At 37.9% G+C, this 17407-nt stretch overlaps 1 protein-coding gene across 1 annotated transcript in view; it reads left to right on the top strand.

The window, feature by feature from the left end:
• The window catches only part of LOC117337557 (5-oxoprolinase-like), a 93732-nt gene that overhangs the window by 12442 nt on the left and 63883 nt on the right, over positions 1-17407 (top strand). Inside the window, exons 17-30 of the mRNA XM_033898588.1 lie at positions 1936-2073; positions 7412-7550; positions 8873-8985; positions 9525-9588; positions 9873-9973; positions 10869-10905; positions 11186-11296; positions 12852-12953; positions 13260-13434; positions 13670-13779; positions 14158-14232; positions 14744-14890; positions 15491-15625; positions 16587-16736. Of these exons, the coding sequence (XP_033754479.1) occupies positions 1936-2073; positions 7412-7550; positions 8873-8985; positions 9525-9588; positions 9873-9973; positions 10869-10905; positions 11186-11296; positions 12852-12953; positions 13260-13434; positions 13670-13779; positions 14158-14232; positions 14744-14890; positions 15491-15625; positions 16587-16736 (1597 nt within the window). The remainder of the gene's footprint in view (positions 1-1935; positions 2074-7411; positions 7551-8872; positions 8986-9524; positions 9589-9872; positions 9974-10868; positions 10906-11185; positions 11297-12851; positions 12954-13259; positions 13435-13669; positions 13780-14157; positions 14233-14743; positions 14891-15490; positions 15626-16586; positions 16737-17407) is intronic.

Genomic DNA, 17407 nt, shown 5'->3' with positions numbered 1-17407 from the left:
TCTTTCTCAAATTTCATATGCAGGTTCCCTTTGGTGCTTAGTTATGCATATTGCGTTTTGAGACCAATCTGAAAACAACATGGCCGACAGGCAGCCATCTTGGATTTTGACAATTGAAGTTTGTTATCGCTATTTCTGAGAAAGTACTGAATGGATCTTTCTGAAATTTCATATGTAGGTTTCCCTTGGTGCTTAGTTATGCATATTGCGTTTTGAGACCAATCTGAAAACAACATGGCCGACAGGCAGCCATCTTGGATTTTGACAATTGAAGTTTGTTATCGCTATTTCTGAGAAAGTACTGAAGGGATCTTTCTCAAATTTCATATGCAGGTTCCCTTTGGTGCTTAGTTATGCATATTGCGTTTTGAGACCAATCTGAAAACAACATGGCCGACAGGCAGCCATCTTGGATTTTGACAATTGAAGTTTGTTATCACTATTTCTGAGAAAGTACTGAATGGATCTTTCTGAAATTTCATATATAGGTTTCCCTTGGTGCCTAGTTATGCATATTGCGTTTTGAGACCAATCTGAAAACAACATGGCTGACAGGCAGCCATCTTGGATTTTGACAATTGAAGTTTGTTATCACTATTTCTGAGAAAGTACTGAATGGATCTTTCTGAAATTTCATATGTAGGTTTCCCTTGGTGCTTAGTTATGCATATTGCATTTTGAGACCAATCTGAAAATAACATGGCCGACAGGCAGCCATCTTGGATTTTGACAATTGAAGTTTGTTATCGCTATTTCTGAGAAAGTACTGAATGGATCTTTCTGAAATTTCATATGTAGGTTTCCCTTGGTGCCTTGTTATGCATATTGCGTTTTGAGACCAATCTGAAAACAACATGGCCGACAGGCAGCCATCTTGGATTTTGACAATTGAAGTTTGTTATCACTATTTCTGAGAAAGTACTTAATGGATCTTTCTGAAACTTCATATGTAAGTTTCCCTTGGTGCCTAGTTATGCATATTGCGATTTGAGACCAATCTGAAAATAACATGACCGACAGGCAGCCATCTTGGATTTTGACAATTGAAGATTGTTTTCGCTATTTCTGAGAAAATACTGAAGGGATCTTTCTCAAATTTCATTTTGAGGTTCCCCTTGGTGCCTCATTATGCTTATTGTATTTTGAGATCAATTGGAAAACAATATGGCCGACAGACCGCCATCTTGAATTTTGACAATTGAAGTTTGTTATCACTATTTCTGAGAAAGTACTTAATGGATCTTTCTGAAACTTCATATGTAAGTTTCCCTTGGTGCCTAGTTATGCATATTGCGATTTGAGACCAATCTGAAAATAACATGACCGACAGGCAGCCATCTTGGATTTTGACAATTGAAGATTGTTTTCGCTATTTCTGAGAAAATACTGAAGGGATCTTTCTCAAATTTCATTTTGAGGTTCCCCTTGGTGCCTCATTATGCTTATTGTATTTTGAGATCAATTGGAAAACAATATGGCCGACAGACCGCCATCTTGAATTTTGACAATTGAAGTTTGTTATCTCTATTTCTCAAAGTACTGAATGGATCTTTCTCAAATTTCATAAGTAGGTTCCCCTTGGTCCCTTGTATTGCATTTTTGGACCAGTCTGTCCTGAAAACAACCTGGCAAACAAACAGCCATTATCGTTCAATCTCAGATTTCTTATATAGCTAGGATTCCCTTGTTTGAAAAGTACTGGATGGATGTCTCAATTTGCACAGATTAGTAAAATGAAGGGAAAAGTAGAGAAAAGATCAATCTGACATGGAACCTATGAAGATCATTCAATGGTGGGCGCCAAGATCCCTCTGGGATCTCTTGTTACTGTTTAAAGTTTCTGGAAATATACAACTACTGTATGAAGCATTATATTTAACTGTAATTGATGTATAATTGGTCTCGTCATCATCTATACTCTCACTGTGTTATCAGCTCACAGGTAGAGACACACCCCTTCCTACACATGCGGTACGATCGGACAGACTGCGCTCTGATGATTTCCTCAGAGGGCTATCCTCCTGGACCTGAGACTTGTAAATATGGTGATTTCCGTGCAGCATTTCAGGAAAGGTATATCATAATTCAATTCAATTCAATTTATTTCCAAATGCTACATAGCATATAGGATTCCAAGATACATATATATCATATAACAATTCATGCATACAAAATGGCGGAGAACTAATTCTGACTATTACTGAACCACACAAAAACTAGAACTGTCGTCCAGAGGGCCAACTCATACCCCCCACCCTGTCACTGCCCCTCTGGTGAAGATTTCCCAACAAAAACCTGTTTTTAGTGAACAGGTAACCACAGCAACCTTAATTTGTGGGGGAAAAACCTGCATGCATATGTATACATTATGAGTCCCTAACATTCCTGTGTATTTCAAATGAAATCGCTTGATAGCTATATAGGAGTTGTCCGAGTTGTCTTGACAAATTTTTCCACAAGAATATGGGTATTGAAATCCACAAGAATATGGGTATTGAAATCCACAAGAATATGGGTATTGAAATCTGGTAACCATGGAAACCAAAAATTCTGTTGAGAAATATCATGCATGCATATTAACACATGGTCCCTATAACTTCTGTGTAGTTTGACTTAAGCAGTTCACAGGTTTATGAGGAGCTGACTGGACAAAATAATAATAATTATCCTCTGCACAAGACTGGAACAAATAAAAACAACAACTACTTCAACATGTCATATAATTTTTAATAGAATCTTCCACTACCTTGAAGGTATGACAGAAATTTCCGACCAGAGGAGAAATATTGTTTGTTGTCTTAGCCGAGGCTCTGCTTAGGGTTCTGTCCAGTTTTTAAAATATTTGAAATATTATTTTGAAAAGTATGTTTTAATGCAATACACTGTTAATGTTGACATGACGTAACTGTATTGTTTCTGTGGCATGATTGTATTGTTTCTGTGGTGTCATTGCATTATTTTTAGCACATGCTTTCTGTCATACCCTAGAGGGTGATAGACAAATCACATACTACAGCGTGACAGACAACTCACATCCTACAGGGTGATAGACAAATCACATCCTACAGGGTGATAGACAAATCATATACTACAGGGTGATAGAGAAATCACATCCTACAGGGTGATAGAGAAATCACATACTACAGGGTAATAGACAAATCACATACTACAGGGTGATAGACAAATCACATACTACAGGGTGATAGACAAATCACATCATACAGGGTGATAGACAAATCACATCATACAGGGTGATAGACAAATCACATCATACAGGGTGATAGACAAATCACATCCTACAGGGTGATAAGACAAATCACATCCTACCGGGTGATAGAGAAATCACATCCTACAGGGTGATAGAGAAATCACATCCTACAGGGTGATAGAGAAATCACATCCTACAGGGTGATAGACAAATCACATACTACAGGGTGATAGACAAATCACATACTACAGGGTGATAGAAAAATCACATCCTACAGGGTGATAGACAAATCACATCCTACAGGGTGACAGACAAATCACATACTACAGGGTGATAGACAAATCACATCCTACAGGGTGATAGACAAATCACATCCTACATGGTGATAGACAAATCACATACTACAGGGTGATAGACAAATCACATCCTACAGGATGACAGAGAAATCACATCCTACAGGGTGACAGACAAATCACATCCTACAGGGTGATAGAGAAATCACATACTACATGGTGATAGAGAAATCACATACTACAGGGTAATAGACAAATCACATACTACAGGGTGATAGAGAAATCACATCCTACAGGGTGATAGAGAAATCACATCCAACAGGGTGATAGAGAAATCACATCCCACAGGGTGATAGAGAAATCACATCCTAGGGTGATAGAGAAATCACATACTACAGGGTGATAGACAAATCACATCCTAAAGGGTGATAGACACATCACATCCTACAGGGTGATAGACAAATCATATACTACAGGGTGATAGACAAAACACATACTACAGGGTGATAGACAAATCACATCCTACAGGGTGATAGACAAATCATATACTACAGGGTAATAGACAAATCACATCCTACAGGGTGATAGACAAATCATATACTACAGGGTAATAGAGAAATCACATCCAACAGGGTGATAGAGAAATCACATACTACAGGGTGATAGACAAATCACATCCTACAGGGTGATAGACAAATCATATACTACAGGGTGATAGACAAATCACATCCTACAGGGTGATAGACAAATCACATCCTACAGGGTGATAGAGAAATCACATACTACAGGGTGATAGACAAATCACATCCTACAGGGTGATAGACAAATCACATCCTACAGGGTGATAGACAAATCACATACTACATGGTGATAGAGAAATCACATACTACAGGGTGATAGACAAATCACATCCTACAGGGTGATAGAGAAATCACATACTACATGGTGATAGAGAAATCACATCCTACAGGGTGATAGAGAAATCACATCCTACAGGGTGATAGAGAAATCACATCCTACAGGGTGATAGAGAAATCACATCCTACAGAGTGATAGACAAATCACATACTACAGGGTGATAGAGAAATCACATCCTACAGAGTGATAGAGAAATCACATCCTACAGGGTGATAAACAAATAACATACTACAGGGTGATAGAGAAATCACATCCTACAGAGTGATAGAGAAATCACATCCTACAGGGTGATAGAGAAATCACATCCTACAGGGTGATAGAGAAATCACATACTACAGGGTGATAGAGAAATCACATTCTACAGGGTGATAGAGAAATCACATACTACAGGGTGATAGACAAATTACATCCTACAGGGTGATAGAGAAATCACATACTACAGGGTGATAGAGAAATCACATTCTACAGGGTGATAGAGAAATCACATACTACAGGGTGATAGACAAATCACATCCTACATGGTGACAGACAAATCACATCCTACAGGGTGATAGTCAAATCATATACAATAGGGTAATAGAGAAATCACATCCTACAGGGTGATAGAGAAATCACATCCTACAGGGTGATAGACAAATCACATACTACAGGGTGATAGACAAATCACATCCTACAGAGTGATAGAGAAATCACATCCTACAGGGTGATAGACAAATCACATACTACAGGGTGATAGAGAAATCACAATCTACAGGGTGATAGAGAAATCACATACTACAGGGTGATAGACAAATTACATCCTACAGGGTGATAGAGAAATCACATCCTACAGGGTGACAGACAAATCACATACTACAGGGTGATAGACAAATCACATCCTACAGGGTGATAGAGAAATCACATCCTACAGGGTGATAGAGAAATCACATCCTACAGAGTGATAGAGAAATCGCATCCTACAGAGTGATAGAGAAATCACATCCTACAGAGTGATAGAGAAATCACATTCTACAGGGTGATAGACAAATCACATACTACAGGGTGATAGACAAATCACATCCTACAGGGTGATAGACAAATCACATCCTACAGGGTGATAGACAAATCACATCCTACAGGGTGATAGACAAATCACATACTACAGGGTGATAGAGAAACCACATCCTACAGGGTGATAGAGAAATCACATCATACAGGGTGATAGAGAAATCACATCCTACAGGGTGATAGAGAAATCACATCCTACAGGGTGATAGAGAAATCACATACTACAGGGTGATAGAGAAATCACATCCTACAGGGTGATAGACAAATCACATCCTACAGGGTGATAGACAAATCACATCCTACAGGGTGATAGACAAATCACATACTACAGGGTGATAGAGAAATCACATCGTACAGGGTGATAGAGAAATCACATCATACAGGGTGATAGACAAATCACATCCTACAGGGTGATAAAGAAATCACATCCTACAGGGTGATAGAGAAATCACATCCTACAGGGTGATAGAGAAATCACATACTACAGGGTGATAGACAAATCACATACTACAGGGTGATAGACAAATCACATACTACAGGGTGATAGACAGATCACATCCTACAGGGTGATAGACAAATCACATCCTACAGGGTGATAGACAAATCACATACTACAGGGTGATAGAGAAATCACATCCTACAGGGTGATAGACAAATCACATCCTACATGGTGACAGACAAATCACATCCTACAGGGTGATAGTCAAATCATATACAATAGGGTGATAGAGAAATCACATCCTACAGGGTGATAGACAAATCACATCCTACAGGGTGATAGAGAAATCACATCCTACAGTGTGATAGACAAATCACATCCTACAGGGTGATAGAGAAATCACATCCTACAGGGTGGTAGACAAATCACATCCTACAGGGTGATAGACAAATCACATCCTACAGGGTGATAGACAAATCATATCCTACAGGGTGATAGACAAATCACATCCTACAGGGTGATAGACAAATCACATCCTACAGGGTGATAGAGAAATCACATCCTACAGGGTGATAGACAAATCACATCCTACAGGGTGATAGATAAATCACATACTACAGGGTGACAGACAAATCACATACTACAGGGTGATAGAGAAATCACATCCTACAGGGTGACAGACAAATCACATCCTACAGGGTGATAGACAAATCACATCCTACAGGGTGATAGACAAATCACATACTACAGGGTGATAGACAAATCACATACTACAGGGTGATAGACAAATCACATACTACAGGGTGACAGACAAATCATATACTACAGGGTGATAGACAAATCACATCCTACAGGGTGATAGACAAATCACATCTTACAGGGTGATAGACAAATCACATACTACAGGGTGACAGACAAATCATATACTACAGGGTGATAGACAAATCACATCCTACAGGGTGATAGAGAAATCACATACTACAGGGTGATAGACAAATCATATACTACAGGGTGATAGACAAATCACATCCTACAGGGTGATAGAGAAATCACATACTACAGGGTGATAGACAAATCACATACTACAGAGTGATAGATAAATCACATCCTACAGGGTGACAGACAAATCACATCCTACAGGGTGATAGAGAAATTTTGAACAGGTAAAATCTGTGAATGATCCGAGAAATAAATGACACTAAGTACGATCAAGTGTAATAACTTTGTATGTACATGTATAAGGTATATAGTGAGTTTAGGGATCATTTGAAGCTAATATACAAGGTAATCAAGTTTGAATTTGCTACAAGGTAGTGTATTATGTGGATATGAATGAAGCACACAAATAATGTACAAATATTTATATAGATGAGCAATACATTTGGTAATATAGCTAGTTATTTGTCATCACAAATTGTGGGAATGACAAAATGTGTGACTATGTTTATATGACAAATTGTCTTACCGGATGCTAAAGGTTGAACATTTATCATATCTTTGTAACAGGTATCAGACAGAATTTGGTTTCACAATACCTGACCGACCAATTCTTGTTGACGACATAAGGATACGTGGTGTCGGTAAATCATTTGTCAGCTTAGAGGAATCGACAGCGGAGGTGACAGAACCTCCAAGGGTGGAAAAGGTACATGTACATTAGGCATAAAATGTTATCTAGTGTTTCAAAATGATCTTAATTAGGGAACAGTCTGTGAATTAGTCCAGACAGGGTAACCAAATAATAAACATGTGAGTATGCATGTGTCCATTAATTAGCTTCTTCCTCAGCCAAGCAGATTACATGCAACTACGTATACATGTGTATACAAGTAACAGATTCCAGCAATTGTCAATTTATGCACCTCAAAATTGAATTCCTCTAAATAATTTTGAATGTGAATTACCACTGCCTATAACTCGGGCTTATATCCTGTCACTTTGTCTCTAGTCAGGACCACATGTCGGTATGTGTCCTAGCTATTACCTGTATATCCACTGCCTATAACTCGGGCTTATGTCCTGTCACTTTGTCTCTAGTCCGGACCACATGTCTGTATGTGTCCTAGCTATTACCTGTATATCCACTGTCTATAATTCAGGCTTACCGGGTATGTCCTGTCACTTTGTCTCTAGTCCGGACCACATGTCGGTATGTGTCCTAGCTATTACCTGTATATCCACTGTCTATAACTCAGGCTTACCGGGTATGTCCTGTCACTTTGTCTCTAGTCCGGACCACATGTCGGTATGTGTCCTAGCTATTACCTGTATATCCACTGCCTATAACTCGGGCTTATGTCCTGTCACTTTGTCTCTAGTCCGGACCACATGTCGGTATGTGTCCTAGCTATTACCTGTATATCCACTGCCTATAACTCGGGCTTATGTCCTGTCACTTTGTCTCTAGTCCGGACCACATGTCGGTATGTGTCCTAGCTATTACCTGTATATCCACTGTCTATAATTCAGGCTTACCGGGTATGTCCTGTCACTTTGTCTCTAGTCCGGACCACATGTCGGTATGTGTCCTAGCTATTACCTGTATATCCACTGCCTATAACTCAGGCTTACCGGGTATGTCCTGTCACTTTGTCTCTAGTCCGGACCACATGTCGGTATGTGTCCTAGCTATTACCTGTATATCCACTGCCTATAACTCAGGCTTACCGGGTATGTCCTGTCACTTTGTCTCTAGTCCGGACCACATGTCTGTATGTGTCCTAGCTATTACCTGTATATCCACTGCCTATAACTCAGGCTTACCGGGTATGTCCTGTCACTTTGTCTCTAGTCCGGACCACATGTCTGTATGTGTCCTAGCTATTACCTGTATATCCACTGCCTATAACTCAGGCTTACCGGGTATGTCCTGTCACTTTGTCTCTAGTCCGGACCACATGTCTGTATGTGTCCTAGCTATTACCTGTATATCCACTGCCTATAATTCGGGCTCATTTCTTGTTTTAGGTCACCAGCTGTTATTTCGAGGATGGACATTACAACACGAATGTCTACCTACTGGAGGATCTTGGGAAGGGTCATGTGATCGAAGGGCCTGCTATCATTATGAATGGAAACAGGTTTGTGTGAAGTTACAGTCCATGAAACCTCTAATATTGTGTGGAAAAAAGTTTTTCTTTTTCAGAGACTACATATATCATACAAACATCTTAGGACCATCTCGTATCTTAGCTACATTGTGTGTTGTTTGTACCAAATAAGGGCAGTTCACTCCTGAAATAGTATATTGTGAGGAATTGGTTTTAATTTCTCTTTTCATTTAGTTTGACAGATTCTCTCTCTCTCATGTAATTTTATTGAAAACTTATATACACAAGGTTGGTACATTCATTTTATACCTATAGACTTAATGTGAAACTGTCAGTAGTATAGTACATAACAATGTTCTTGATAAAGTTGGTAAGTGTGTAGTGTATGGATTGTCAAGCTGGGATTAACGTGGATTTCATGTTAGGATTGTTGGTAGAGAATCTATCACAAAGAAATAACTATATTATAGGTTGGTAATAAAATCAAACTATTGCATGGATACTTAAGTTATGATGTCGGAGCCCAGGTTGTATAAATCTTTAAAGTAAACTATACATTTATTTTGTAGTACTATTTTGGTGGAACCAGCTTGCACTGCATCAATAACAGAACATGGGGATATCAAAATGAAGGTAGGTTGTTTTTTGAGTCTGAAGATCAATTAGCTACACAGTATAGTGCTACAGATACATATATGTTAAATATTGATTGAAAACAATGTTTACATTACAGGTTAATTTAAGTAATTTAACTGCCAAACTTTCTATGTTATATATAATGGTTTAATAACATCCCAGAAAAAATTCTTTTTAGATAAAATTATATCTATTTTGAAAGTGGCTGATATTAGTGTAGGATAAAACAGTTAATCATTAAAAACATAATGTTACCAAACCGTCTGTTTATTACGATGTAGATTGGAAGTGGAAAGCTACAGGAAATAGGTCCAGAACTTGATGCTATTCAGCTGTCTATCTTCTCCAACAGATTCATGAGTATCGCTGAGCAAATGGGACGGTAAATTATTCTCTATAAAACTATTGTATACCCCAACATATCGTAGAAAATATGCCAAGAACATTGTCAGCTACATATGCTGGTCCTGTATTTTGTGTAATATTGCTTAGCAATTGGGATGCATGTCTACAAATCTCATTGGGTAAACTAATATTTGTGTATTGTCATAGGAAATGTTACAGTATTTGACTGTTAACTTGAAAACAATTGTATTTAATCATGTTTCATTGTAAAATTTATGGTTAGACATTTTATGTTTTTTTTTCAACTTTTAAATCATCCATTTTCATTTTAATATACCAGGTAATAAAGTGATTTAAGAAAAACCCAGACGTTCTCAGTTATAAAATTTGTAGATAATCTGAATTAACTACATCTTGTAAAGTAGGAAGAGTCAATCACAAAAGTCGAAGGAGACCTCAATGGTTCATTTTTATTGGTCTACCGGTTTCGCCTTTTTCAGGCTTCATCAGGACACAAATTACAATTTTTAGGCTCCTAAATTGTAATTTGTGTCCTGATGAAGCCTGAAAAAGGCGAAACCGGTAGACCAATAAAAATGAACCATTGAGGTCTCCTTTGACTGTTGTGATTGAGTCTTCCTACTTTACATTATACCTTACTTCAATCACCCTGCATATCTCCGGATATCCAGCTCAGGGACCCAGGAACCCAGGACTCCAGCCACTTATATACTCACCGGCGTTGGCTATACACCCCTTTACACTGTTATATCTTGTAATGATGTATATGTCAATATTTTGTATCGTTTGAATTACTTACATCTTGTATGATATATTTGTCAGTATTTTGTGTCTTTTGAATTACTTACATCTTGTTGTCATGTATTTGTCAGTATGTTATATGTCAGTGAGTACATACATGTTTTATTCAGGGTACTGCAGAGAACATCCATCTCCACTAATATCAAGGTAAGCGATACCTATAGGTTCTGTCAGACTAATAAGTATCTGAGAATCTTATAAGAAGGTTATATTTCTCCATTAAAAAGAGACACAATGGGCCTGTAATCTATGGACAAAGTGCCAGAATTATTTTCCTGTTTTAATTAAAACATTGAAGATTCATTGAAAATAGGAAGATATCACTTTTTTTCTAGAATTCCATAAAAATAAAAATGTCATCAATCAGATGTTGTGCATAATAAATGACAATAATCAGAAATAGACAAAACAAATTGTCTGCCTTCAGGAGCGACTAGACTTCTCATGTGCCATGTTTGGTCCTGATGGGGGACTGGTAGCCAATGCCCCACACATACCTGTACATCTGGGTGCTATGCAAGAGACTGTACAGTACCAGGTAAGTAACACCCCACACATACCTGTACAGTACAGGTAAGTAACACCTCACACATACCTGTACAGTACCAGGTATTGAGTAACACCCCACACATACCTGTACAGTACAGGTAAGTAACACCCCACACATACCTGTACAGTACAGGTAAGTAACACCTCACACATACCTGTACAGTACCAGGTATTGAGTAACACCCCACACATACCTGTACAGTACAGGTAAGTAACACCCCACACATACCTGTACAGTACAGGTAAATAACACACCACACATACCTGAACACCTGGACAGGAGACTGTACAGTACAGGTAAGTTACACCCCACACATACCTGTACATCTGGACAGGAGACTGTACAGTAAGGTAAGTTACACCCCACACATACCTGTACATCTGGACAGCAGACTGTACAGTACAGGTAAGTAACACCCCACACATACCTGTACATCTGGACAGGAGACTGTACAGTACAGGTAAGTAACACACCACACATACCTGTACATCTGGACAGGAGACTGTACAGTTCAGGTAAGTAACACCCCACACATACCTGTACATCTAGACAGGAGACTGTACAGTACAGGTAAGTAACGCCCCACACATACCTGTACATCTGGACAGGAGACTGTACAGTACAGGTAAGTAACACCCCACATATACCTGTACACCTGGACAGGAGACTGTACAGTACAGGTAAGTAACACCCCACACATACCTGTACACCTGGACAGGAGACTGTACAGTACAGGTAAGTAAAGCCCCACACATACCTGTATATATGGACAGGAGACTGTACAGTACATGTCTGTTGGGTGTTTACTTATAATACCCGCCCTAACTTCGTTCCGGGGGGTATACTGGAATCAGGTTATTCGTCCGTCGTCTGGCCATCTGTCCGTCTGTCCGTCTGTAGACACAACGATGTACCGGCTACTCCTCCTGAACTACTGAGGGAATTTCAACAAAACGTTTTGGCAATAACCCTTATACATTGAAGATGTGCGTAATCTATATCATGTTGTAATTTTGTGGTTACCATGGTAACCAGGTCACTATACTTTGTTTTTTGAGTGAGGGGGAATTTTGTCCAGTCAACTCCTCATAAACCTGTGAACTGCTTCAAGTCAGACTACACAGGAGTGATAGGGACCATGTGCAAATGTGCATGCATGATATTTCTCTACAGAATTTTTAGTTTCCATGGTTACCAGGTTTCAATACCCATATTCTTGTGGAAAACTTTGTCAAGACAACTTGGACAAATCCTATATAGCTATCAACCAATTTCATGTGAAATACACAGGAATGTTAGGGACTCATAATGTGTACATATGCATGCAGGTTTTTTCCCCACAAATTTAGGTTGCCGTGGTAACCCTTCACTAAAAACAGGTTTTTGTTGGAAAATCTTCATTAGAGGGGCGGTGGAGGGGTGGGGGGTATGAGTTGGCCCTCTGGACGACAGTTCTAGTTGGCGATTGTATGTAATATAAGTTATATAGATATAGGGGAGAACCATGTGATCCCATAGGTTACACATTAATTTGTTTTGACAGCTTCGACAGCTAGGATCCAGTATACGTGACGGTGATGTGATTCTGTCTAACCACCCCCAGGCCGGGGGAAGTCACCTCCCGGACCTGACTGTGATCACACCGGTAAAACTTCTCCATCTTAACTTGGACTATCAAAATTAATGATATGATATCTTGTTATTTTTTTATATATATCTTTTAAGTTTCTGATTTATATCTAAATAGTACAATATTATTTCATTAAATGAACATACTTAATAATTTGAATGATAATTATTGAATGATTTATATATCTTACACATACTTGTAATCATCAGATAGAATTTTGAAATTTAATTTTGTCATAGCTGACAAATGACTTATATGTCATCACTTTAATACAGAGTATAATGAAGAGACTTTGTGTACATTGTTATATATATCTTACAGGTATTCTATAAGAAAGTGTCCAAGCCTGTTTTCTTTGTGGCAAGCCGTGGGCATCATGCAGACATAGGAGGGATAACTCCAGGTTCCATGCCTCCACACTCCAAGTCTATCCATGAGGAGGGAGCAGTGTTCAAATCCTTCATGCTGGTTAAAGGAGGAGTGTTCAGGGAGGAAGGTAAAAAGTGGTGTTTATACAAAATCACGATAATGGATGAGAGGCAGTCATTGCCTTCAGGTGATATCTTGTTTTCATGTGTTCAGCATTAATAAAAACTATTGTATGTTTTGCTTAAATAATATACACTTTGTACTTTAATTGACAACTCTACCTATCAATATAATTAAATGTATAAAGGACCACTACATGTAAAATATAAAACATCTTGTATGCTGTCTCTTGTCTCCTACAGAGGTGACAGCTGCCCTGATGGAGCCTAGCAGGTATCCAGGCAGCAGTGGTACCAGGAATCTCCATGACAACCTGAGTGATCTCAAGGCCCAGGTGGCAGCTAACCAAAAGGTCAGATTAGTGGGATGGAAAATGTAGCGCTAATCACTTACTAACTTAAAATTACTACTACATTGGATCTGTTGGTATGGTTACCTTCAATCAACTGTTATTGACTTTCACATTCCTGCTGGGGATTGTTTGTGTTTTCCTTTTTTCAGGTAATTGTTTCTACATTATGTACATAGCTGTATATTATACTAGAGATGGCTCAAGGGGGTTAGAAAATTATCCCAAATGTTTTTGATTTAGAATTTCAAAGCATGATGGAAGAATTTGCAAATAAATTTGCATTTCATCATTTTCAAAGAATTGAAGAAAAAAACTGCCTGAATGCTTCATTATATAGTAAGTACAATGTATGAGTAGTGTTATGATTGTCTGTTACAGGGTATCCGACTCATCAATGAACTGATAGATGAATACGGTCTAGATGTGGTACAGGCCTACATGGGACATATACAGGTACCACATCATGCTGATGTACCAGAGTTACTTCACTTCGTTTAACTCTACTGGTACTGTGATAAGCTTGACAACTGATGGGGGCCGAAAATGGTAACAGATTGCAGGTTAAACTAAAAATACAGTACTGTATTTATCTGCAAATAAGTCCCTGCCCAAAAATATTTTTTGACAGAATCATCAATTTCAAAATAGAAAGCTAAAAGTGGTTAATCTATATAAGCTAGCCCTTGCTAAACTTTAATACTAAACTTTTACACAAAGGGAGATAATACCATAGTTATTTTGTGGTTGTTATTACTAGGCCAATGCTGAGGTAGCTGTACAGGAAAGGGAGATAATACCCTAGTTATTTTGTGGTTGTTATTACTAGGCCAATGCTGAGGTAGCTGTACAGGAAAGGGAGATAATACCCTAGTTATTTTGTGGTTGTTATTACTAGGCCAATGCTGAGGTAGCTGTACAGGAAAGGGAGATAATACCATAGTTATTTTGTGGTTGTTATTACTAGGCCAATGCTGAGGTAGCTGTACAGGAAATGTTATGTGAGATTGCACGAAAAACCAAAAGGAAGACTGGACAGACAAGACTGACCGCTGAAGAATTTATGGATGACGGGTCAAAGATTTCTCTAGATGTAGAGATAGATGAATCTAAGGTCTGTAAATAAGATGTCAATTGAAAGAGAAGGTTATTTGTCTGCATCTGCAACTTTTTCTTATTATACCTTCCAGAAAATCATGAAATATTCTCAGGTTTAATTTTGATAGATTGATTATGATATACATAATAAACGCTAGTCATCTGTTATTTCAGTTTGAAAATACAATGTATAATCTTTTGCTATATATTCTTATGCTATTTATATACAAGGAATTCAAGCCTGAATTTCCTCCAAACCCAAGACTTTAGACTTGCTAACTAGACATCTATCTGTAAAAATGTCAAATGTCTTGAGATTGAGGCCATACAAAAATATTAAGTAACCGATCTGATCAGTAATTACCGTTTGACACAGGTTTAAGTAGTTGACTTCTCATTTACCTGAGTAGTCATGTGACAAGATTATGTCCTATACAATTCAGCAACTTTTTATTATTACTTCATGTGTGGTGTTTTGTATGTACATTATATATTTAAACTGGTTCAAGAGAAAATCATTGTGCTCTGTAACAGATATAGATAAAGAGATAAATCAGGTGTGGTTCTTGAATATTTTGATGATAAACTTATCAGATCTTCCCCTATCTTGTTTAAGGGGACAGGGCTGGTCGATTTTAGTGGCACATCATTTGAAGTTCACGGCAACTGTAATGCTCCAAGGGCAGTAACCCTGTCTGCCTTGATCTACTGTCTGAGATGCATGGTTGGTCATGATGTACCTTTAAATCAGGTAAAGTAGTCATAATGACCGTGTTGATTTGTAATGTATGTAATTAATGTAAGGGCTGTTCCAAAATTATCTATGTGGGAGGGATGGGAGGTATTTGTATTAAAATATGATGGGAGGTGAGGATAAAGCCCCACTTTTCTAGTATTCTAAAACATGTTTTAATAATTTGATCTTGCTAGTAACAATCATTTTGCATTGGATTGGCTTAAAAATTCATGTTATCAACCCATAAAATAAAAATGATGTTTTCATTTGTAACATTACTTTTGACTGCCAGATACAGCGGCGAAATATTATCTACAAGGGAAGAGTTCATCATTGAAGTTGGATTTCCACAGGAATCATGTACTTTAGATTGAATTATAAGAATTGACTTGAATGTATTTTTTAATGTTATGGAACTATCACACAAAAAACTGGATTGTTCTCTCATCAATGAACAGAAAATTTATCAACAATATAGCATTTTACTCCCCTGCCTCTGAGACAGGTTCATCTGTTGTTTCATCCACATATTTAGTTGAGAAGTTCTGTAGGGTTTGTTACACACTCATTATCATTAATGATATGATGGTCAAACACCAATACTGTGCTGTGAAAATGGAAAATTCATTTTTTCTGTAATTTTGACATATTTTTCACTTACCAGTTTTGGGCATAGACAGTTATCTCAATAACCATGATATAATAATGGTATGCTTTTAATTTGAGATCAAATATAGATGCTGTAGAGTCAAATTTGAATTTATTTCAACTTTGTACATGCTTTTCACTTATTAGACAGATCCATTTATCTTTATTTCCATCAAAGAGGGAGTGTGGACATAGAGGGTTCACAAACACATCTCTAGTTATTCTACAATTTTATTTTCAAACAATAGCTTAGATTGCATGTGTTTTTATCAGTGCGAGTAATTCAGCTATAATTAACACATTATGTGATTTGTTTGTACCCACACAGGGTTGTCTAAAGCCTGTCAAAGCGATCATACCACCCGGAAGTATTCTTGACCCTTCGGAGGATGCAGCTGTTGTTGGGGGAAATGTTCTTACATCACAAAGAATCGTGGACGTCCTACTTAAGGCTTTTGGAGTCTGTGCTGCATCACAGGTAATCCAGACTAAGGGAGTTACCTCCCTTTACATACAGATTAGGATTTGAGATAAGCTGCAGCCCCGGACAAGTCCCAGTTGACTGAATTTATTTCAGTACTATTTTACAAGCCCATTTGTCATCCTAATCTAGACACCAAATACCTGACTACATTCATTTCCATGAAAGATCACATTAATCTGCAAAAAAAAAACATTGATAATTGAAGTAAATATGGTTATAGTGAGTTACTTTTCTCTCAGGTAAATAAAACTAGAAAGTATAGGAGAATCAATGTCACTGAAGCTCAGTCAAATCAAAAAGAAGACTTCAGATGTTCTATGAAATAAAATAGTTTTTAGATCGTTTTTCTCTATTAAACTTTCAAATATAATCTGTTAGGTAAACGATGTTGCCATCAAATGTTTACCATCTTCACGTCTCACCTGTCTTCATTGAAATGTCACACAGTATAGGGATTGGTATATCAGGTAGTCCTACCATTTAATTATAGGGAATGACTGAAGGTGACAGAAGTGAGGGTACAGGGTTACACAGTGACATCTGGTAGTCCTACCATTTAATTATAGGGAATGACTGAAGGTGACAGTAGTGAGGGTACAGGGTTACACAGTGATTGGTACATCAGGTAGTCCTACCATTTAATTATAGGGAATGACTGAAGGTGA

Source organism: Pecten maximus, chromosome 11 (genome assembly GCF_902652985.1).
Source record: "Pecten maximus chromosome 11, xPecMax1.1, whole genome shotgun sequence".
Taxonomy (NCBI): Eukaryota; Metazoa; Mollusca; class Bivalvia; order Pectinida; family Pectinidae; genus Pecten; species Pecten maximus.
This window is presented reverse-complemented; position numbering and strand designations above follow the sequence as displayed.